Source organism: Typopeltis vanoorti, chromosome 12 (genome assembly GCF_054136105.1).
Source record: "Typopeltis vanoorti isolate ZY-2024b chromosome 12, IOZ_Tvanoo_1.0, whole genome shotgun sequence".
NCBI classification, from domain to species: Eukaryota; Metazoa; Arthropoda; class Arachnida; order Uropygi; family Thelyphonidae; genus Typopeltis; species Typopeltis vanoorti.
Window position 1 is genome coordinate 33,125,204 of NC_143560.1, and position 23,959 is coordinate 33,149,162.

At 36.5% G+C, this 23,959-nt stretch overlaps 2 protein-coding genes across 3 annotated transcripts in view; one reads left to right on the forward strand and one right to left on the reverse strand.

Annotated features, from left to right (window-relative positions):
* Positions 1–8,566, forward strand: part of v (Tryptophan 2,3-dioxygenase vermilion) — a 243,195-nt gene extending 234,629 nt beyond the window's left edge. The window contains exons 14-15 of one of the 2 annotated variants that reach the window (XR_016549167.1): positions 5,106–5,199; positions 8,283–8,323. Coding sequence is in view for 1 of the 2 variants with exons in the window: in XM_090401607.1 (XP_090257733.1) it covers positions 5,106–5,199; positions 8,283–8,403 (215 nt within the window). In the remaining variant the exon portion in view is untranslated. Of the gene's footprint in view, positions 1–5,105; positions 5,200–8,282 lie in introns of both variants that reach the window. The other variant, XM_090401607.1, reaches the window with a different exon arrangement.
* A 6,725-nt stretch (positions 8,567–15,291) lies between these two features.
* The window catches only part of LOC150100673 (rho guanine nucleotide exchange factor 17-like), a 425,511-nt gene continuing 416,843 nt past the window's right edge, over positions 15,292–23,959 (reverse strand). The window contains exon 23 of the mRNA XM_090401857.1: positions 15,292–16,483. Coding sequence (XP_090257983.1) covers positions 16,212–16,483 — 272 coding nt within the window. The 3' untranslated portion in view covers positions 15,292–16,211. The remainder of the gene's footprint in view (positions 16,484–23,959) is intronic.

The window sequence follows — 23,959 nt, forward strand, 5'->3', positions numbered from 1 at the left end:
AATTAGCCACAGAAGTCTACGCCTGTATTGGTTCTTTTTTTTTTTTTTGACTTATTACTTGTTTTATTTCAGTTTGATTATTATTGTTTAGAAGCTGGGTGTAGTGATTGGTCCATTCTTTTGCAGAAGGCCTTCTGATTGTAGATTATCTATTCAAGATACCAAGTAATTTTATATAAACGTGGTTTTTAATCCTATTTCCCAAGTAAGCAAACAAAGTAAGTCAAGTTTGCGCCTGCACGTAGTGCAAGTCTGAGGCAACTGATGGATTAAGCTCTGATCACTTTCCTTAGTATTTTTGCCTTAATGTAAAGCACATGAAGGGAAACAAGGAGATGTAAGGCTGGCACTACCACGAGTTGCCTCAGACTTGCACTACGTGCAGGTGCAAACTTGACTTTCTTGTCTGTTTGCTTGCTTGGGAAATAGGATTAAAAACCAAGTTATATAAAATTACTTGGGAGTGCATCTTGTTATGATTAGTTTCTAACATTAGAATCTACCATAGAACTTTCATTCTTCTTGAGTTCCCACAAAAGAAAGACCACCGCAAAAACTGCTCTCTATATGACAGCAATATAAATCAAACTATTCTTGTATCTCAAATCAAGGAACAGGGAAGAAAACATATCTTGTCTTCATTCAAGACACTTTAATAACTTGATTCACTTTCTATATGAAAATAACAACAAACTATTAAGAATTTCATCCGCACATCAAATCAACTTTGCCTTCTATATGAAAACTTCTGAAGAAATAACTAAAACATGTTAACAGCATCAAATTGTCTATAAGACTGAGAGTCCTGAATAAATCAACATAAATTTTACTGTGCAAATTTCTATATGAGCTGGTGAGCAATAAAGTTCCATTCATTTTTAACCAAAATATATCCTGTTGAAAGTTTTTTCACTTGATTGTACTATAAATTAAAGATGCCAAGAAATTATATTCTTGGTTTCATCCTTTATCCAAGTGTAAGCAAACAAAGTTTGCTTATGAAGTAATTTCACGACTGGGTTACTTGTATATAGAGGCTAATGACTTCACATTAATTGCCTTAGTATCCCCATAATGCAATGCACATATCCTTGTGGATATGTATAATGCTATGCATTACAGGATGAAATTACTTCACATGCAAATTTTGTTTGCTTATACTTGAATAAAGGATGAAACCAAGAATATAATTTCTTATATTCTTGACAGAGGATATTCTTATACAAGAATATCCTCTCTCAGTTCTCCATTTTTAACTCTTCATATATTGAAGACATAAAAACTCCACAGTTTTCTCCTTCTGTTTTTCTTTCTACTTTCTGAACAGCAATATTCAGTAACATTCTTTTCACTTATAACAGCGCAAAAAGGTGAACTGGAGTTCACCTTTTTGTGCTGCCATTACTGCTTTCAGTGCTGTGCTTGAAATGATGTTCTTGAAGTTCTTTTCATAGTGCAGGAAGGTCTATTTAATTATAATTTCATAATCTTATACAGTAAAGTAAGCTCATTAATCACTTCTAATAATATAGCTGTGACTTTTGCTTCTCTTGTAATTGAAAACATAATGAAAAGATAGGATTCCACGTTGCAGGCATATCTGTTCAGCAAATTGTTGACAAATTGCACCATCCCAGGTCAACAATCAGTGATATCATATTGAGATGGAAACGCAAGGAGCCAAATGCAGGTGCTATGCACAGTGGATGACCCCATACTCACCAAACATGACTGAAGAGTGCTATGAAGGATAATATAACTGATGCTCACAACATGACAATATGCAAACCCCACATTACCCGAACTAACATACAGTGTTGTCTTCAGTGGTGCAAAGAGTGTGTATAGTGGGATGTGGAAGCTTGGAAAGCTCTGTTATAGAGAAATGAATAACATTACCAAGCAGATGGATGGATGTGGGTGTGGCAGATGGCCGGTGAACGTCTTTTACCAGAGTGTGTAACCTCAACCATAAAATTTGGAGGTGTGGTGGTGGTGTGATCAGGGCCGGCCATCTCGGGGGTGCAGTGGGTGCAATGCACCCGGGCCCCACGATTGAGTGGGCACAGTCGGTACACATTTGTGGAAATGTATTATATTTCGAATGTGCTTTTTTTTTGTTTTCCTGTGCCAAAATCATTTACAGGTAAAATGTTTTACAATATGTTTATTTCGAATCCTTTAATTTTTACCTTTGAAAAATATTTTAGGGCCCCAAAAGGTTCTTACACCAGGGCCACTTTATAGAGAAGGCTGGCCCTGGGTGTGATAGTATAATCCTGTCTTTCTTGGTTTGACCTCGGACCTCTGTTTGTAGTGCCACAAAAATTGAACTCTGAGAAGTATCTGAACATTCTGGACAATGCAATGCTTCCTACTTTTTGGCATTTCTACAGAAATGACCGCTGTGTTATAGGCTGCTCTGTAACTGCATGGTTTGTGGACACGAATGTCACCACACTTGACTGGCCTCCACAAAGCCCTGATTTCAACCCTAATGAATATCTGTGGGATGAACTGGAGTTTTGGGTGAGGTCAAGAGATGTCCCCCCCCCTCCCCAACACACAACACTCCAGGGCCTTATATTACATGCTTACAGGAAGAATAGTCCAAAATTCATATTAATCGCTGGGTGCTACACTTATGAAAAGTATGCCCCATAGGTGCCATGGCTATTTGTTCCTCACACTATGATGTCCATAGACTTCTTTCCAAGCAGTGTACATCAATGTTCCATTGGAAAATATATACAATAATATATATACACATATATGTTACTGTATATGTTATTGTGTGTGTGTGTGTCCATGTTATTCATCATACTTCGAATGATCGATTCCTTATATAATATGGGAATGGATAAACATACTTGTAATGATAGCAATGTGAATGGAATCAAAAAGCTTAGGAAAGATTTAATGAAAATGAAGAGTGAAATGAAGCAACGGGAGAATGAGAATTTCCATATACTATCCCCATATAATAATGCTATACGATTATCCTTTGACACTTGCTCCATTTTACTAACTTCATCTTTCTCTTCTTTGTCTATGATCTCTTATGCTTTTAAGCGTCGAGATTTTGCCAAAGAGATTTCCATGCCGTCCTGTCCAAGGTTTGTTGTTTTGCTTCTTTCCAGTTAATTCCCTTCTTTTCCAATTTTTCTTTAATTTCCTTTTGCCAACCTTTCTTGGGTCTGCCTATGTTTCTTTTTCCTATTTTCTGGCTTTCGTATACAGTTTTTGCTATTCTTCCTTCTTCCATTCAATTAAGATGTCCAAACCACCTCATTTGGGCTTGTGTTATGAATTGATTCAGAGGTGCAACTTGAAGACTGTCTCTTGTGGCTTGATTTCTTATTCGGTCTAGTCTTGTTTTTTGTGCCACTTTACTAAGATATTTCATTTCAATTGTTTGCAGTTTATTTGTGTTTCCTGTTGTTAAACACCAAGACTCACAACTGTATGTTAATGTTGGTAGAAACACTGAACGGTACACTGCCATTTTGGTATTTTGAGTGACTTCTTTCTTATCTAGGAGTGGGCCTTTCATTGCATAGAATAGCTTTGTTCCCCCTTTTATCCTGTGGTTAATTTCTGTGTCTAGTCTACCATCTTCTTATATATATGATCCCAAGTATTTAAAGGAGTGGACTTGTTCCAGTTGGTGATTCTCTATTTTTATTAGGTGTTTTTGTTGGTTTCTAGATATGATCATTGTTTTAGTTTTATTTATGGTCATATTCCTTTTCTTTGTTTCTTCATACCAAATGTTGATATTGTACTGCAGATCTTCAGCTGTATTTGCTAGAATCACTACATAATCTGCAAAAGCCATGTGCGAAATCCTGGTTTCTTTCAGTTTCCTGTATCCTAGGTGGAACTTTTTTGTTTTTGTTTGGCATGCCTTTAAAATTTCATCCATTACTATCATTCAGTATCATGAGATAATGTATCAAATGCCTTGCAAAGTCCAAGCATATTAGTGTATGAATCTCTCATCCAACACTTTTATCTTCTTTAGACAAATGTCTGTTCTTTAGACATTCATTCTCCAGTTGCTTCATTTCACTCTTCATTTTCATTAATTCTTGCCTAAACTTTTTGATTCCATTCATAATGCTATCATTACCAGTATGTTCATCCATTTTCTGACAACTCTTGGCATCACTGTTCTAATTTTTGGAATGCTCTAGCCTACATCACAATTCTCTCTCTCTCTCACACACACATTAATACTTCTTTCTGTTTGTTGTTATTCCATACACCTTTTATATTATTTTGATACATACTGTATATATGATTTTTGTGGTATATCCACTGAGAAAAATGCAAAGTAAAACTTCATCCTTGAGCCGAAGCTTTCTTTGTTACTGATGCATCCTTCCTTACTGACGCATGTTCAGAATGTCTAACGCTAATTGCAAAACAAGCAGCAACAACACAAACCAGCAAAATTAAGATAGCAAAAAGTGCTATTGAAGAACATCTATGTCCAGCCTGAAATAAAATGAAGCACTATTATAAGAAAATGGTCAGACTAAGCAATTTAAAACATTGTTTTTGTTAGCACAATTCAAAAACACTGCTATATTCATTTGCAACACTGCAGCATTTCACATTATGCATCTTTTCTTGTTATCTTAACTCGTCACTCTCATATGTATCCACATATGAGTGAGTTCATAATTATGAAATATTTAAATTGCTTTGAAAATCTCACTCATAGCACTGGAAAATTTACTTTGCAGAGAATGCATAGATTTTGGAAACTTGATTGTCAAGTGATTGATATAGTGGGGATCATTTACAAAGCGGAAAGAAAGTGAGGGAGAAGTGGGTCTCTCAGGAAATTGTGTAAAAGAATGATGAGCAAGGAGATAAGAGTTTCTTTTAATTTGCTGAGTAAACTTTTACAATGAGTGTGGAATGCATAACTGGGAGGAGCGTAAGTGTGGAAATAGTGAATGCGTTTAAACTACATTATGGTAGATGTGATGTTAGTTATGTGGATCATTTCTGTGACTCCATGGTTTGATAATAATAATATAATAATACTATTAATTAATATTTAGTTAAGATCCTTTTTTAATTTACATGTTCAGATAATCATTTACTGATGGTCCAAAGAATGATTGGTTCCCAGCAACTTGGAACTGGTGGTTCATCTGGATATCAGTATCTTCGTGCAACCCTTAGGTAAGACAACATGCATGAAATTTTCAAACTGAAGCTTTACTATTGCATGAGGGTAATAAAAATGTATTTGATTTTTTTGTATGATATCTGAGGTGTAAATTCACCATCTTAAATTTATGCTTATGCAGCAAGTTAAACTAACTAGCATCTGTTTCATTTTATAAATGAACTTTATTTTACAAATGAATGTATGGCTAGCAACAAAATTGAGAGAATGAATGAGAGCAAAAGTGTGATGCAAGGTTTGAAAGTTCGAAAATTCCAAATATAACAGTTAAAATGTGACACAAGATTTGAAAGTTCAGTTGGTTAAGATGAGACAAGAGATGACATCAATGCAGAATGAAGTTAAGAGACTTCGAGATATGTATGGAAGAGTGAAAATTATGAAAACAAATAATGTTGGTATAAAAGAGGTAATGAAAGTCCTGCGAGTGGCATTGTATGGTGATTCAATTATTAAAGGTGTGCTGGACGAGAGGATGTACAAAGTATGTTTTACTGGAGGTAGAATGAGTAGAGTGATTGAGGCATCAGATATGAGAAGACAGCTAAAGAGTTGGTAATTGTAATATGTACAAATGACTTGACTGCAAACAGTCAAGTCATTTGGAAATATATTGATCGTGCGTATAATAAACAACTAAGTTATACCAACTAGTTTCACCAACTAAGTCTGTTGGCATCTTCAGGGTACATAACTGATGTACAGCACTAAAAAGTAAAAAACTGTTACAAACTATAATCAACCGATTCTAATTATATTAAACAAAGAACAGAGCGCGTACAATACATTCATAGAGCGTGGATGATATCGCTTGTTGTTATTTAGGAACGTTCTATAGTTGGCACTATAATTCAGTTCTGGTGAGTTGACGGATCTGAAAAGGGTCTTCCAGATCACGGGCAAGATTAGTCCTTGGTTCCTGTTAAGGTTTTGTATACAGCGGGCAACTGTTGTGGCCTCCTTAAAAATTCGGGAGCGGAAGTCCTCCTCCATGTAAGGAATTGTGTTTCTATCCCACTCTATGGTATGGTTCGTTCTTGAGAAATGAAAATTTCTCAAGAACTCTCAGGAGGTTGTTGAGACGGATAAAAGAGAATAGTGTGATAGGTAGTAAGCGTGTTGCCCAGGTATGACAGTGGTGAGATGAGATGAGTTGGAGAACAAGGATTATGAATGACATGTTAGTGGAAATGTGTGAGGAGAAAGGAGTGCAATGAGTTTGAAGGATGAAGTGATCTGTGTAGGAGTGATGGACTGCATTTGAGTGATTTTGGTGTGAGTCTCTTGGAGAGACTGCTGCTGGAATGTAGAGAAGTGAGTGCAGAGAATGAATCTGATCAAATGGGAATGATGTGGAAGAATGGGAGAGTAAGATAAGAGAGATTTAAAGAGGTGTTATGAATGAAGAAGTAAGCAGCATGAGTATAGAGAATGAGAGAACAGGTGTGCAAGACAGACAGGGAAACAGGAAGGCTCAGGGTGAACAGAGGAACACAGCGTGAGAAAGGTAGATGCTCCAACAGGATGTGAATGCACTGTAGACAAAAAGGGAAAGGGAATGACCTAGGATCAAGGGAAAACAGTTGAAGAAGATTAGGTTCTAAGATAAAGAAGGAGAAAAAGAACTGGCACGAGTTAAGCATGGAGAAGTCACATCAAAGCGATATCAGTGAAACTAGCTATAGATCCAGGAATAAGCTGCTGTGTTTGTATACAAATGCTAGAAGTGTAAAAAATAAGGCAGATGATATGGTTGCATTAATCGAGTCTGTTCACCAAAAAATTGTTGGAAAAAGTGAGACATGTTGGATGAGGACAACATCCTGACAGGAATAGAGATGGAAGAGTATGATGTGTTTCGTGAGGATAGAAAGGGTAAAAAGGGAGGGGAGAGTGCTATTGATGATAGAGAAAGATTTATGTCCATACAAAGTAAAGATGCAAGAGAGAAATAGTGCCAGTGGTTTTGAGGCAGTATGGTGTGAGATGGAGGTGACTGGAATGAAATACTTAGATGTTTTTATAAACCTGGTAATGTGAATGGTAGTGACTATGAAATGTATAATCAAATTGGCCAAGCAAATAAGAAAACGGTGATCTTTATGGACTATTTTAATTATGGCAGCATAGACTAGGATGATGAGATAGCAACTGGAAGCAAAGAAAACGAGTTTCTTGATATAGGTATTATTTCTGGGAAAACTCCCATGTACTCCTCTTAAAAACTATTATTTTTATGGCTATTTTTCCTGCTTTTGTTTAGGAGTGCTCTTTTTTAATGTCATTGGCTCTTTACTCAAGAATTCTTAGGGCATTGCAGATGTATCTTAGAGACGAGAAAAAAAAAAAAAAAACCTGCAGGCAAAATAGCCGTAAAAATAATGAGTTTCTTGAGTTTTTGAGGGACAACTATCTCAGACAGTATGTAACAGAGGGCACACGAGGATCTTGGATTTGATCAAAGGATCTCACCAAATCCAAGATCTTATCAGAGGATGTAATTATAAATAAGGTGTCAAGTCACCCTCCAGTTGATGAGAGTGACCATGAAGTGATTATCTGGGTAGTTGCCAGTAGTGTGAGGACATCTGTGAGAAAAGGGTATATGTGGAACTACAAGGCTGGTGATTATGAGGAGCTCAGAAGACAGATTGCAGGTGTAGCATGGATGAGAAGTTAGCTGGGAAAGAGATCAATGCAGCTTGGGGAAATTTCAAGAGCTATCTAGTAGAAGCAATGTCTAAATGTATTCCAAGGGTCAGAAAGTTAAATAAGTTAGGTATGAAATAATAACCAATTCCACGAGCATTACAAAGACCAGGTAAGGAGGATGACTTGGTTGGTAAGGGTAGCAAAAAGTGAAGTATGAGCAGCAGTAAGCTGATGAAGTCAAAAAGAATCCTAGGGAGTTTTTTCATATGTAGCCAGCAAAAAAAAAAAAAAAAAAAACAATTATGGAAGGATGACATTGATTGGAGAAAATGGTAATAAACTTTTAATTAATTTATGTATAATAGTCAATGAGTCATTCATTCATATATATATATATGTATGTATGGCAATTTCTTTTTTATAGTGATCACTACAAAGTATTTGTGGATCTTTTTAACCTTCCAACATTCCTCATTCCACGTGATTATATTCCACTACTCACTCCTGCAATGAAACAGCGTCTAAGTGTCACAGAAGAAGTTTAAATTGAAATATGAAGGCAAGATATATATAGTTGCAGCAAAAAACTGAAAGACTGACATTTGCATGAAATTCAAGTACTGTTAAAATAATTTTGTTCTATACACTGTTGAATAATTCTCTATATTTTAAAATTTGTAGAAACAGAAAATAAAACAGCTTTGGTCACCTGGTTTATCCTCTTTTCAACAACCAGCAGAAACCTTTACTATAAGCACTGACCTAACAGAAATTTAACTTTTTTTTCTCATTCCGTGTAATGTATTTTGGATAATGAAGTTCACCTCTCATTCTTTCTTTTTCTTGGTAGATGGATCTGTGGGCATTTGATTGTAGTTCAAGGTAAGTCAGCAGTGTGCAAAATAATGTATATATGCAAACATCAGAATATATACTGTATATATGTTTTTATTATCATTTATTATTGCTTGTTACTTGGGTTGATTAATGGTGAGAGGCTGCTCCACTTTAGTAGTTAAATCTATTTCGATTCCTCATATTTGTAGAATAATGAATCTGTTATTTCTCCATGTAGGGGTGGTGAGAAAAGATTTCAGGGATAGAAATCCTGCCTCTTTATCAGAGTTGCAAATTCACTCTCAGTTGAAAGCATCCTCTAAATACTCATCACATCCATGTATTATATCACCCAGTTATATTTACTTAAGTTTTAGTTTTTTCACTGCAAAGCAAGCAACTCGATATTCATCATCATCAATTTCCTGATATATATACCCTCAAGAGGTGCTCAGGACTGTTTTATTGTCCCATAAGTTTACATTATTATTAATCTTATATCCACAGTTTACCTCTAAATTAGTCTGTTACTTGTCAGCACTACAATATTGTCATATCTAACATTTCATTCTTCTAAGGAACTTCTGACTGACTCAATCCACCTACACCTTGGTCTTCCTCTGGGTCTCTTTCTTGCCATTTTAGTATCAAACATGTTTTGCTAACATTTCCTCACCCACTGTATTTATATTTAAGTGGCCATGCCATCTTAGATTAACTTTGCTTACACATTCTTGAATGCTAACAGGGATGTTATTCCTTTCTAATATCTTCATTTTTAATATGATTCTACCATTGATGCCATCTGTTCACACTCCTAATTTTTCTCTGAATCCTCATATCTGTGGTCTCTACTCTTTGATCATGTTTTGGCTAATTTCTCTCTTATTCCATATAAATTTATTTAACTGGCTCCCCCACTGTACCATCTTTGCTTATTCTGTAGTCTAAATTTAAATTTCCAAATTTAATTTGCCATCTTCATTAAAACCGTGTTTAAATAGCTGAAATATTTTACTTGTTCTATAGACACTTGATTCAACATGCAGTTGATGTGTTCAATGTTTCTGCCTATTTTCATAGTTTCGGTCTTATTATTGCTGATTTTCATGCCAAATTTGTTACAGCTGTTATTCAATTTAGTCAGAGAATCCTAGAGACTTGCACTATATGTGTTTAAGAGTGCTTAAACATCATTTACATAAAGAAAAGAGCTAAGTTTGACATCTCCAATTCTAACACTTTCTTTCATAATGTGCATCTTTGTCTTACCACAGATTTTACATCAAACCATCTTCCTGTATTTTCTTCAGTTCTAACTCCTGACTATAATATTCCATTTATCCCATAAATACAGATCCTTGTCATATTCCCATGATTTCTCAATTATTTGTTGCAAAGTGAACACCTGATCTTGACAACCTCTATTTCAGCCTGAAGGGAGCTTGTTCTTCTCCATGTTACTCTTCCACAATCTTTCTCAACCTCTTTTCAAGTATGCTGGCATAAATCCTACCTGTAACACTTATTTTGGCAATATATCCTCTAAATTTTTGATCGTTATCCACCATCACCCCAAAATCTCTTATTTTCTCCACCTCCAATAATATATTGGCACCAAGAGTAAATTCTACATCCCATCTTTGTTTTCCAAATTTTAAAACCTTGCATTCCTCAACATTGAATTGGCATCCCCACTCCTGTATCCATTCACTCAGTCTATTCAAGTCTGCTTGTAAGGCCATGACATCTGCTCGACTCCTCATAGTTTGTCCCAACTTTGCATAATCTGCAAACAACTATATATCTCTATTAAAATCTTCCCCAATATCATTAACATACAGGTTAAACAGTAGTGATCCCTAAAACAGACCCCTGAGGCACACTACCAATGACTCCTCTTCTGAGATATTGCTCCCCCCCCCCACACACACACAACTTGTCGATACCTATCAGACAGCCAACCTCCAATCCAATGCACTAGTCTAATATCCAACTCTATCCGCTATAGTTTGATTATCAATTTATCATGCAGTAATTTATGAAAAGCCTTTGCAAAGTCTAAATATACTACTTTGTGTCCATCTCTTGCATCCAATGCTGCTGTCACTTTATTGTAATAAGTAAGTAGATTACTAAAACATGACCTCTTTAGCAAATCTGTACTTTTTTCCATCAAAGATAATACCGCAGTCAACTCAATTCTGGATCCTGATTCTCACCAGCCTTTTCAACACTTCAACCACAACACCTAACACACAGATTAGCCTATAATTTGATGTGTAAATTCTGTCACATCCTTTATGAAGTGGCACAATCTTGCCTTCCTTCCACTCCTTCGGAACTTGACCCAATGTAAGACTTATATTAAACAAATATGTCAAGACAGATGTCAACTCCCTGGCACATGTCTTCAAAAAATACACAGTGATAATAACATCAATTAATATCCTTATTAAGTTTGCTTAATTCTCTATATACCTCTTCCTCATTTGAAGCCAGTCTCTCCTCCTCATGATCATCATCATCATCCACTGCTCTCTCAAACACTCATGATGTCACATTCGCAAGGATGAAAGACCTTTATGAACTGCTCATTAAATATCTCAACTATAGTTCTCCCCCCCCCCCCTACACACACACACCAGTTATCCCTAAACCATTTTCTCCAATCACTGCTATCCTACCATAATCATTCTTTTATTTTTTTTTTTTTTTCTGGCTACATGTCAAAAGAACTCCCTAGGATTTTTTTTTTTTGGCTTAATTACATAACTCATACTGCTCACACTGAACTTTTGCTACCCTTACCAACTGAGTCAACCTCCTTGCCTGTTCTCTGTATTCCTCATGGAATTGATTATTGATATTGACCACTCTTATGTTGCCTCCATAATACCTTTTTCTCTATACGCTTAACTTCACGTGCTTAACTCTTAATTCATCCATTTTACACTCTTATTTAAAATTGTGTCCATTGGAATACATTTAGACATTGCTTCTAGTAGATAGTTCTTGACTATCACCCAAGCAGCATTGATCTCCTCTCCACCCAATTCTTCATTTCATGCTACACCTGCAAGCTGTTTCCTGAGCTTCTCATAATAACTGCCTTGTAGTTCCTCATACACCCTTTCCTCACATGGTTGGCAACCACTCAGGTAATCACTTCATAGTCACTCTCACCAGCTGGAGGAAGATTTGACAACTCATTTATAATAAAATCCTTTAATGAGATGATCAAATCTAAGACCCCCAATCCTCGTTCACCTTCTGATACATACTGTCAGAGGGTTGTCCATCAAAAACTGAAGAAAGTCATTTTCTTTATTTCCAGTTGCTCTTTTGTCATCCCTATCTACATTGCTGTAATTAAAATTACTCATAATGATTACCCTTTTATGATTATCCTTTTTCCATTTGCTTGGCTAATTTGTTTATACATTTCCTGGTTACTACCCTCCACATTACCAGGTCTATAGTAACATCCAAGGAGGTCATCTATCTCACACCATACTATCTGAAAACCACTACGACTATTTCCTGCTTGCATTTCTCTCTCTCTACCTTGTATGGACATGACTCTTTTTTTATCAGCAATAGCACTCCACCTCTCTCTCTCTTTTCCCTTTCATCTTTATTCCTATCAGGATGTTATCCAATCATGTTTCATTTATTCCAACAATTTTTGGGTGAATGAGCTCAATTAATGCAACCTTTAAACCTCCTGCAAAATTAAAGAACTTATTCAACTCATCCAAGGATTCACTTCCTCCGCTGCTGATCCTGGAGTATACCGTATTCATTGCACCTGTAATTTGTCCTATATAGGTGAAACAGGAGGCACAATTCCAATCCAAAAAAAAAGAACATAAATGGCACATTAAATTTTAATAACTATGATAAATCTGGCTTTTCTGATCATGCCTTGAATACTCTACATAGAACTGACTAGAAAGGCACCTGTTGTTTACATCACAACAAAATATGGTATGAACATAAATTTAAGGAGGCCTGTGAACTTCTCATGAACCACCTTATTTAAACGATAATGATGGCTTAAAAATCCCAAAAATATGGAAGACACATATTCTACCCACATAACCTTTTCTTCTAAGAGTTAATTATAAATAGGACTGTAGGTAATCTAGAATATTAACTCTAATATAACAACTCTCAAGTTCAAATTAGTAGAACACCACTTTTGCTATAATAAAACTATGTATATGAATTTGTTCTCTGATGATGTTATAAATAGAATATAGCTTTGATATAGGTTTTTTTTTTCACTAGAGGTCATATATATATATATATATATATATGAATGATATGACCTTCTATTCTCTCCACTTACTCTCTATCTCTCTCTCTCTTTCAGCATTTGCTCTTGCTCAACTTTCATCCATACAGTCAAAGCAATCCATTGCAAATACTACATTTTTTCCACAGTCATACTATCCATCATTAAATCTATTGACACCTTTTTTTGCATTCTCTTGATCCTATGAATGTGGCTGGTTTTCCTATGACAGTTTTCTGGTCTTCCATCGACAAATATGGAAGTGATGTTGAAGACATTCCTACTTTATACACTAGTTAGGCATAAAGCAGGAATCTGAGTAATTCATTGAACTGATTTGTTTCAATAATTTTAAATTTCTTTTGATCATTGAAATAATGTTGTGCCTTTCTCGATGTTTTGGTAGAAGGCTGACAGTTATAACGTTTGGTGCAGGCTTGGAATACCTAATTTTGAGTGTTGGAATCTTTATTCTGTGTTATCAAAGTCAGATATAAAAATATTAAAAAAAATGTACTTTTTTATTTTAAAACTAGAATAGTTATACACCCTCTGTTCAAAAAGAAACCGAACTTTTCGAAAATAGAAGAAACTAGTGGCGCCACTTGTTGTATCTTTTAGTTGTTGAAAGCAGCAACCACCATTAGTGTTGTGTCAACTGTTTATGACATTGTTTCATTAGAAGCTGAGTTATAGTAGCAAGAGTGACTGTGTGTTTTGACGAACAGTCGGAAAATGAGTTTCAAACAGAGAGCTGCGATTGACTTTTGTGTTAAACTTGATAAAAGTTTTACCGAAACGCATCAAATGTTTCAAAAAGCATATGGTAATGAATGCTTATCCCATACTCAAGTTTGCGAGTGATTTAAGTGATTTCAAAGTGGTCGTGAGACACGTGAGGACGACGAAAAGCAGGGCCGTCCAAAAACTGGACTGAGAGAAGTTAACATCCAAAAAGTGCATGATTTCATCCATGAGATTGATTGAAGATGACTTGGAGATTCCAAAATCAACTGTGCACAACATTTTGACTGAGAGTTTGGGCCTTCGTAAATTGAATTCGCGATTTGTTCCCCACAAGTTGACCGACGACCAAAAAATGTATCGAATTGAACACTGCAGGGACCTCATTAAAACCGCTCGTAAAGACTCAAACTTCCTTGAAATAATTGTTGCTGGTGATGAAACATGATGTTTTGAGTATGAGCCCCTGAAATAAAGTGCCAGAGTGCTGAGTGGAGACCACTAGAAGAGGGGCATCCAAAAAAAAAGTAGCCTGGAGAAGTCAAAAATAAAGACGATGCTGATTTTTTTCTACGATTCCAAGGGCATTATCCACAAAGAATTCATTCCGCCTGGCCAAACGGTCAATGGTGAGTTTTATCTCGAAGTTTTGAAGCGATTTATAGCGAGAATTTGTCGCGTACAGCATGAATATCATGATGCAGGCAGCTGGTCACTTTTGCACGATAATGCACCATCTCATCGTTCGAACATTATGAGACAGTTTTTGAGCAAAAACCAAGTTTGTGTGTTGGATTACTCACCTGATTTAGCACCCTGTGACTTCTTTCTCTTCCCCCAACTTCATTTGCCGATGAAAGGAAAGCGATAGGACACCACTGAAAACGTTCAAGTGGCAGTAACCACAACCCTCAACAGTATCCCAAAAACCAATATAAAAAACTCATTTAACGAATTAATTGACCATGCCAAATGCTGTATTGAAGTTGAGGGAGAGTATATTGATTGATATAAATGATGTGAATAATTATAAATTGGCCTGTGTTTTATTTTCTATCAAAAGTTCGGTTTCTTTTTGGACAGAGAGTGTACTAGTGCATTTTCTTCTAATGATAAACTATCCGTGTTATTGATCCTACACTCTCTATTAACCATTTGAGCTTGCAAAAGATAATAGTTAAAATTTATCAAAGCAATAAGCACTTCTACTTCTTTTCATATAATTGGTATATTACAAGCAGTCTGGAAAAAAAGAAAGGGAAAAAACTCTTCTTTCATGTGTTATTAATATTACAGTATTACATTAAAGAAATGGAAATGCCATCATCCCCGCAATACTCATTTCTGTCATACAATTGATAGTATGCACTGTTACAATAATGATTAATGAAACATTAATACTAATTATTATATTACATATAGCATAGTTATGATTTTAAAATAAATTGCATTGCAGAAAGAATTTTACTGATAAATGTGTTTTTGAAAGAAGAGTTTAAAAAAAAATTATAAAAATATGTAATTTTTAATACAATGTTAAACAAGACAAAACTTAAAACATTAACACTAGCAGCTTTATTATAAAAAGTTATTGAAGATGTGATGAAAGAGGTGCTGTCACATATATATTTAAAAGGGGTGGGAGTTACATTTCATGCTGTACTCTTTTACTGTATTAAAAGTATATATTTTATGTATGAAATTTATTATTCTGAGCCACTTTTGGCAAATACCAGTAGCTCAGTTGGGCACGGTTCAACAATTCATTTCTACCATATACATTGGTCCTTACTATGGACAAAACATTGCTTTCTGAATAGTTTAGAATTGTGTTAAGCTTGTGTACATGACAAAATAGTCAAGGAACTATGCATGTCTCTTTTCCTTTATTTTAATACTTTAAACAGTTTTATGATAAAATATATCACTGATATTATTCACAATGCATGACTAAGACCCAATCTTCATTTTATTTTCCTTGCTGGCCACTGTTTTGACTCCTAAGACACACTTAAAATGTTTATGTAAAAAACTCTCCTTTGGATTCTTGACATACAAAACATTCCTTGGAACTGTTTTGTGCTGCACATTCACCTTTAGATATGTGAGTCTGTAGGCTGCAGGATAAAGCTGACCAGTGGAAGACTGCTTGCTCCTTCTCATTTTACATGTACAACTGGGAAAGGAACCTAGCTTATAGCACCAACTTAGTAAATAATTTCATTTCACTGTACATGCTTTCATCAATATGTGGAAGAATGTCTGTAAACATCCACATGTGAAACACTTACAAAATACTTATAATACAGAGAATTTAATCTTTTGGAGCGTTGAAACAAAATACTTATAATACACAGAACTTGATCTTTTGGGGGTGTTGAAATTTAAGTAACCTGTACTTATCACAGATATAGAGAAGGATGTAGTCGGGCACATCCTTTGTAGATATAGAGAGGATTTTACCACGAGAGGTCAAACTCTCCAAAGTAGTAAATGATTTGTGCTGTCATCACGACCCACTGCTTCTGTAAGACCCATATTGCTAAAGTCTTCATACCCATCTCCTCCACTGATCACCAAAAGTTTACCAGTTACTTGGGAATTATGCCAGTTTGAAAGGCCTTCCTTAGTTCGTACTGAGTGATGTATATATCTTGTGTGAACTGATGATTCCTGAGAAGAGACAGCTGTTGTTTCAACACAAGATAGAAACCTAACATGCCCAGTATGACCATGAGGAATACCTGAAAAGATCAAATTGCACAGTTACCATCATTTAAAGAACACATTTAAATACAGAAATGATAGATGCTACATTTTCTGTTTGTACTACAAACTGATACTCTCTGCTGGTCTAACCTATCATGAAGTGATCCATGATGAGACAACTAGTTTTTAGTACAACCTGGAAAATGCATGGCCAGACATTGTATATATGTATTTTAATTTTAAACTGTAAATAGATTGTACATAATAAAGTAGTCCATATTAAAAATCTGTATATGTTCAATGGCAAAAGTCCAGCTTTTCAATCAGTATTTTTACACTATAGGCTAAAAACAAGTATAAGAAAATTATCAACAGATCCAAAGGACTTCATAAATGTAAAAAACTTATCACCTTCTTAAGCAGTTGAAAATCTTCTGGTTTCTCACTAAGGCAGCTGGGCATAACTTCTGCTCTTCTGTGTTTCCAGCTCTCTCACACATCCTGATAATACCATAGTGAAATCACCCAAAGACAAGACAGACTTCCTGACATCAGTATTTCCTCCAGCTTTGTACAGATGACCAAGGCAAATCACCTTCTACTATATCATGAATTGCTTACAGCATGCCTCCTATGATCTTTTGTTAGAAGAATATCAGATCATCAACTGTCTTGATACTAATGGATCTCCTGATTATATATTGGGTTTTATCCTTTATCCAAGTCTAAACAAACAAAGTTTGTGCCTGAAGTACTTTCAGCACTGGGGCAACTCATGGTAAAGGTAGTATAAGTTCTTGTTCTCATCACTTGGCCTTAGTATCTCCCAAAATGCAAAGCACATCTCCTTGCGGACATGTATAATGCTATTAAGGGAAGGGCCACTACCCAGACCGGTTTCGACCTTTATTGAGGCGTTGCTTAAGTAAAGACTTCTCTAAAAATTAGGCGGTCCCCTAGACCACTCCCTACGAGTGGCCAAAGGACTGTCCAACTTGGCGCTGTTCCACTCAGTGACAGGCTCACCCTGTCACCGAGAACTTCTCAGCGTTGGGTCTACCCAGTGGTAGGCTCACCCCACCACCAGACAAAACCATACATAATCACAGCGGTGGCCCCACTCAGAGACAGGCAAAAACCTACCCCAGGCAGAGTCTCTCATACCTCTCTGGGAGCCAGACCCAGAGGTGAAAGTACAGGCCAAATTTTGTTTGCTCACACTTGGATAAAGGATAAAACCCGATATATAATTAGTAGCATAGCCAAGTGAAAAAACTTCCTTAAACTAATCTCTAATCCAGAGAATTTTAATAATAGGGTGTTACACCCTTTGGCAACTCGTATAAGTAAATATGACTTCTCCTTTACTTCCACCTTACTATCACCACCTCTGGGTCTGGCTCTCACTAATGAGACCTCAATAAAGTTTGAAACTAGTCTGGGTAGTGGCCCTTCCCTTAATGCATAGCATTATACTTATCCGCAAGGAGATGTGCTTTGCATTATGGGAGATACTAAGGCAATGAGTTGCCTCAGTCCTGAAAGTACTTCAGGCGCAAACTTTGTTTGCTTACACCTGGATAAAGGATAAAACCCAATATATAATTAGTAGCATAGCCAAGTGAAAAACTTCCTTAAACTTAATGGATCTCCTGGTCTAGATAGCATCCCTGCAATTGTTGGTTAAGAAAAAAAGCTGTATGACAAGGCAGAGATCATTATTCTGCTATTTTGAAGAGAGAGAGAGAGGAAGAAAACCAATAATGTTCCAAATGGATAGATGTAATATGGAAGTATCAAACATTCATGGATTTTGGTTCTTTTCTAATTACCAGGAATCTGCAGCCAAGGTAGGGGTGGGTGGGTGGGTGTGTGGATGTTTATCGACCTATTCTAGTTGCAGTTTCAATTTTTTCTGGTTTCACTGGTTTTTGCTAGTGTTCTGGAAATGCTGCATGGAAATTTTAGAAGCCATTTCATATCTCCAACAGACAGCCTCTAGGATAGTTGTCTCACATCAATCAAATTACATGGGCTGTTAATTCTGTGGTGTGTTGGATGACCGGCGAGTCAAAGCACGTGAAATTGCTGAGACTATGGGCATTTCAAAAGAACGTGTAGGATATATATTTGCCATAGTGTGGAGGGATCAGTTATCCTTGATCCCTGAAGTTCTCAATGGCTTTTAGATTAGCTAATGTATGTGGCATCACAGCATGCCTGGCATCTTATTTTAAATGGTCCTCCTCCACACCTCCTTCAGTTACTTATGAGGGTGGTCTCAGCCTTGACCATAGATGGCAATACCATTGGCAAGATTTTTTTTTTCTAAGTTGGTACATCTGTCATAAGCACCCACATGAAATTGCAAGTCATTCTATCAAGTAGTTTTTTTATACAGCTGTCTGAAGCAAAAGTGTTTTCTGTATCCCTTAAAATGGATAAAATTGAGTATCATGCGGTTATAAAATTTCATCAATCTCCTGGAGTACGGTTCCACCAATGCGACATACTGCTGCTATTCTTTTCATCCCAAAGTGCATAACCTTACACTTTGCCACATTAAATTGACATCCATTTTTCCTAGCCCAGTCCTCCAAACTATCCAAATCATCCTGTAAAATTTTGACATCCTGTGCACTCACAATTGCTCTACCCAACTTTGCATCATCAGCAAACAAGTGAACACTTCCTCTCAAATCCTTTCCTATATCATTGATGAACAAATTGAAAAGCAGTGGTCCAAGAACAGAGCCCTACGGCACACCACTAGTCACAAGCCATCTTTTAGACTCCACTCCTGCATAAACCACTCTCTGGTATCTCTCCTTCAACCACCCTCCTATCCATCTCACCAACCCTATATCTATCCCCATCTGCTCCAGTTTACTGATTAGGGTTCCATGTGGTATCCTGCCGAAGACTTTGGCAAGGTCCAGTAGTATCACTGTAAACCCATTACCCCTATCCAGTTCAGCCGTCACTGTGTTATAAAACGTGAGCAAGTTACTGAGGAATGATCTACCCTTCACAAAACCATGTTGTTCCCCATACAATATCCCATTTTCATCTATCCAATCCTGTATTCTTTTCTTAACTAATTTCTCTAAGACCTTGACAATGATTCCTGATATGCTAATCGGTCGGTAATTTACAACAGCAGTCTTGGAACCACCTTTATGCAGTGGAACTATTTTCCCCTCTTTCCACCCCTTCGGGACTAACCCAGACTCGAGACTCAAATTAAACAAAATGGTCAAGGGTACTCTTTAGCTGCTTCTCGTATGACATGAGCTGGTATACCATCCAATCCCACAGATGTATTGACATTAAGGTTATGCAATAGAATACTCATCTCCACTTCATTCACCACAATTTACGTATAATCTACTGGTTTATTCGTTTCTGCAATGTCACCACCTGGATGATATATACTTGCAAAGTGCTCACTCAGTAACTCAACTATATCAACTGATTCAGTTACCTCCCTACCATCGACATTCTTTAAAATCATTCTGCCATGTGCATTTTTCCTTTTACTTGCTACATATCTAAAAAACTGTTTATGAATCTCTTTAGCCTGCATGCCAATGTTCTTTCGTAATCCTTTTTTGCTTTTCTTACCACACTTGTTACCCTTCTGGCCTGCGCTTTATACCGTTCATGTGCCTGCCGGTCACCTTTTTGCTTAAATTCCCTCCATAGTTGTTTCTTTTTTCGCAACACTATCGGCACGATTTTGTTTTTCTAAGTTGGTACATCTGTCATAAGCATCCATGTGAAATTGCAAGTCATTCTATCAAGTAGTTTGTTTAATACAGCTGTCTGAAGCAAAAGTGTTGTCTGCATCCCTTGAAATGTATAAAATTGAGTATTGTGCGGTTATAAAATTCTTTGTAAAAGAAGGTTTAATGCCAAAAGAACTTCATTTAAAGTTCATAAAAGTTTATGGGCACTCTTCTCCTTCATTTTTGATAATTAAGAAATGGGCAGCCAAGTTTAAATATGGCTGTACCAGCTTTGAAGATGATCCATGTGAAGGATGTCCAAAAAGTGTAACACCACCATAAATCATTGATAAAGTGCACGATATGGTATTGGATGACCGGCGAGTCAAAGCACATGAAATTGCTGAGACTATAGGCATTTCAAAAGAACGTGGAGAATATATTTTGCATGAAGAATTGAAAATGAAAAAGCTTTGCACAAGATGGGTGCCACGCTTGCTCAGAGCAGATCAAAAATGCACTGGCATGAAAATCTCTGAACAGTGCTTGGAGCATTTTAACAAGAATAAAACTGATTTTGTGTGTCGATTTATTACTACGGATGAGACTTGGATTCACAATTATCCAAACAGTAGACAGAAGCCAATTGTTCAGCGCTAAAGAAGACAAAGTCAGTTCCATCAGGAATACTATACTAATCTTTTAACCAGACTAGACAAAAAAATTCATGAGAAAAGACCCAGTTTGCAGAAGAAAAAAATCATCTTTCATCAGGACAATGCACCTTCCCACAAAGGTGTTTTGGCAATGGGAAATTTAAGGGATCTGCACTATGAATTGTTGGAACATCCACTCTATTCCCCAGATTTGGCTCCCATTCCAAAACTAAAACTCTTCCTTGCTGGTCAGCATTTTTCTTCGAATCAAGAGGTGATTGCTGCTGTAGAGGAGTATTTTTCAGATCTTACTGAGAACCACTACAGGGATGGGATAATGGCGCTGGAGCATTGCTGGAATAAATGTATTAGTCTTAAGGGAGATTATGTTGAAAAATAAAAATAATTTTTAAATTATAAATTTGGTTTTTCATTGCTAGGGCTGAGAAGTTTTCAGACCACCCTTGTATTTTGTGTTCTTGAAAGAGAGATGGGGAAGGACATGCTTTTATATATGAAGTGTCCAAGAATGAAGTATTCCTTGTTTCAGAAAGTGAGGATACTGTGTCAGTTGTATGTGGGAGAAATCAGCAGCTTAGTTTTACTACAGGTCTTGCTAGATTCAATGAGATGCCTTGGATTTCATATGGTGATGTGTATAGTTTTGAGGGTGGGGGAAGAATGGCCTCTCCTTAGAATGCATTAAGAACGAAGCATAATTTCATGCTGATAGTCATGCATGTTGTGTGTGTATTTATTGGTACTATGACATGGATTGTGGATCACCTCTTTGTACATAAAGGGAGGGTAGGAGCTGTAGTGGTAAGAGTATATAATATTGAAAGACCTATGGTGAATGCTAAGGATTCATTTACAGGGTGTTCGGGATAAATTTGACATATTTATAATTAATTATATTTTTCCGTAAGTTACATGTATTAACACACACTTCTCTTCATTTAAAAGTTTGGACCCTTCTTCATTCATATACAAGATGTCAGAAAGGATGGATAGCTGGAACCCACCTGAATCATGGAAGAGAATAACTTGTATCATGATGATTCGTGCCCGCCATCAAAATAAGGCTATTACGACTGCTTCCCAATGCTCCCTGAATACAGTAAAAACAATCAGGCATGAACTAGAGACTTGCAATTGTGACTACGAGGATGTAGCAAGAAGAAAGATCCCTAGCAGACGATCTGATTGCGTTCGTACAGCAGAATTCCTCGCAAATCTGCAGGAACAGGTGTTGAAGAACCCTGGCATTGGAATTCGGGCTTTGTTCGTGGAATTGCTAACTGTAGTCAAGCCCTGGATAACAAGGGTAGCCAATGGTAGGCCGTATGTATGGCAGCAGGATTCGGCCCCTTGCCACACCTCTGGGAAAAGTCAAAAATGGTTGTCTGAAAATTTCTACGACTTCACCAGTCCAAATGTTTGGCCTCCAAACTCCCCAGACCTTAACCCCATGGATTATTTTGTATGGGGCGCAGTTGAAAAAGACACCAATCGCACTTCCAGTAATACAAAAGCCCAGTTAATGGATAAAATTAAAACAGTTTTTGCGGCCCTTCCCAGGGAGACTGTAGCATCAGCTTGTTCGAGGTTCCGAAGCAGGATTGAAGCTGTGATCGATGCTAATGGTGGTTATTTTGAGTAAATCTTGTTGATAGTATTGTAATTAACTCTGCCTGTAATGTTTTTTTGTCAATTCATTAAATTTAATAGATACAAAGAAGATTTTCTTTTTCCTTACGAAACTGTCAAATTTATCCCGAACACCCTGTATATCAAATGATAATGAGATTGAGGAATTTAATTCAGCCATTAATTCCAGTTTTGAGAGATATCTGCAGTCTGTTGTATTTGCTGAGGATATGGTTGATGGCCAATTCTATACCACCAATGAGAATACCATCAATATAGCAATCATAGTAGAGGAATGTACACAGAGCTTATGTTGAGAAAGATATGCTCTAGGCATGCTAGAAAGAGAGTCTGGCAAGCTGTTTACTGAAATCCTCTTCCAATAGGTAGGCCATAGGGCTATCAATAAATTTAGTCATTTGAACAGTTTGCAGAAATGACTATTTCAAGCATGTCACAGCAACTTGACGTTAGGTTTGTGTCATGGATGATGTATGATACTGAAGGCGGTCAGCATTGTTGTCAATACAAAAATTCAGTGCTGTTAGCAATACTTATGAAACCACTGACATTGACCATTCAGAAAACTTAAAAAAATAAATAAAGCATCACTCAGACATGAAGACAAATTACTATCACTACTTTCCAAAATACAATTACTATTCTGAGGTTTCTTTCCATCTTTGGGACTCCATTAAACTAAGAGGCTATATGCCCCATTATTCCCTACATAAAAAAAAAAAAAAGAAATCCCATTATCCAAATTCTGGTTAGAATGGTTATTGCCATTGACAAAGAATCACATGAATCTTCCATCAATCACATCCTCAACAAATAAACCACTTCTAGAACAGAATGCAGTTCCCATTGAAACTAAAACTAATAGCTCAATAAAATTTCTCACTTTCACCATCACTGTTGTTACAAAAATTTGATTCTGCATTTACCCACAAACCTGCCAACATTGGTAGCTACCTCCAGTACAAACTCTTCCCACTTTCTCTATGTAAAAAAAGCTGTCATTCACATTCAATTTCATAATACTTACAAATGTTAGGACTTCTAACATAAAATAATACTGCTTACTCAGCACCTTCTGAGGAGAAGCTAGTCTCCTCCTCAAAAAAATTATACGCATAAACCAAATCCCACTAAAGCTACCCAATACCTTCAACAAAACTAAACATGGATTTTTCACTTCCACATAAATTACAACACAGTATCCTTTACACTTTCTGGAGAACTGAGTAGTCCATAGACCTGCATCTCGTAGTAAGCAGGTCTTAAACTGATCCACACTATTTACAAAATAAGTTTTCATGAAGGCTGTAATGCCATACACATTCACGTAACTCAAAGGACAGTGATTTTCAGCACCACTGAACATTTCTTGTACTGTTGTTTATCATCTCTCTCTCTCTGCAATGTTACCAAAATGCAGAAAGAAGTCCTCTCCCTTCCAGATCAAAACAAAATT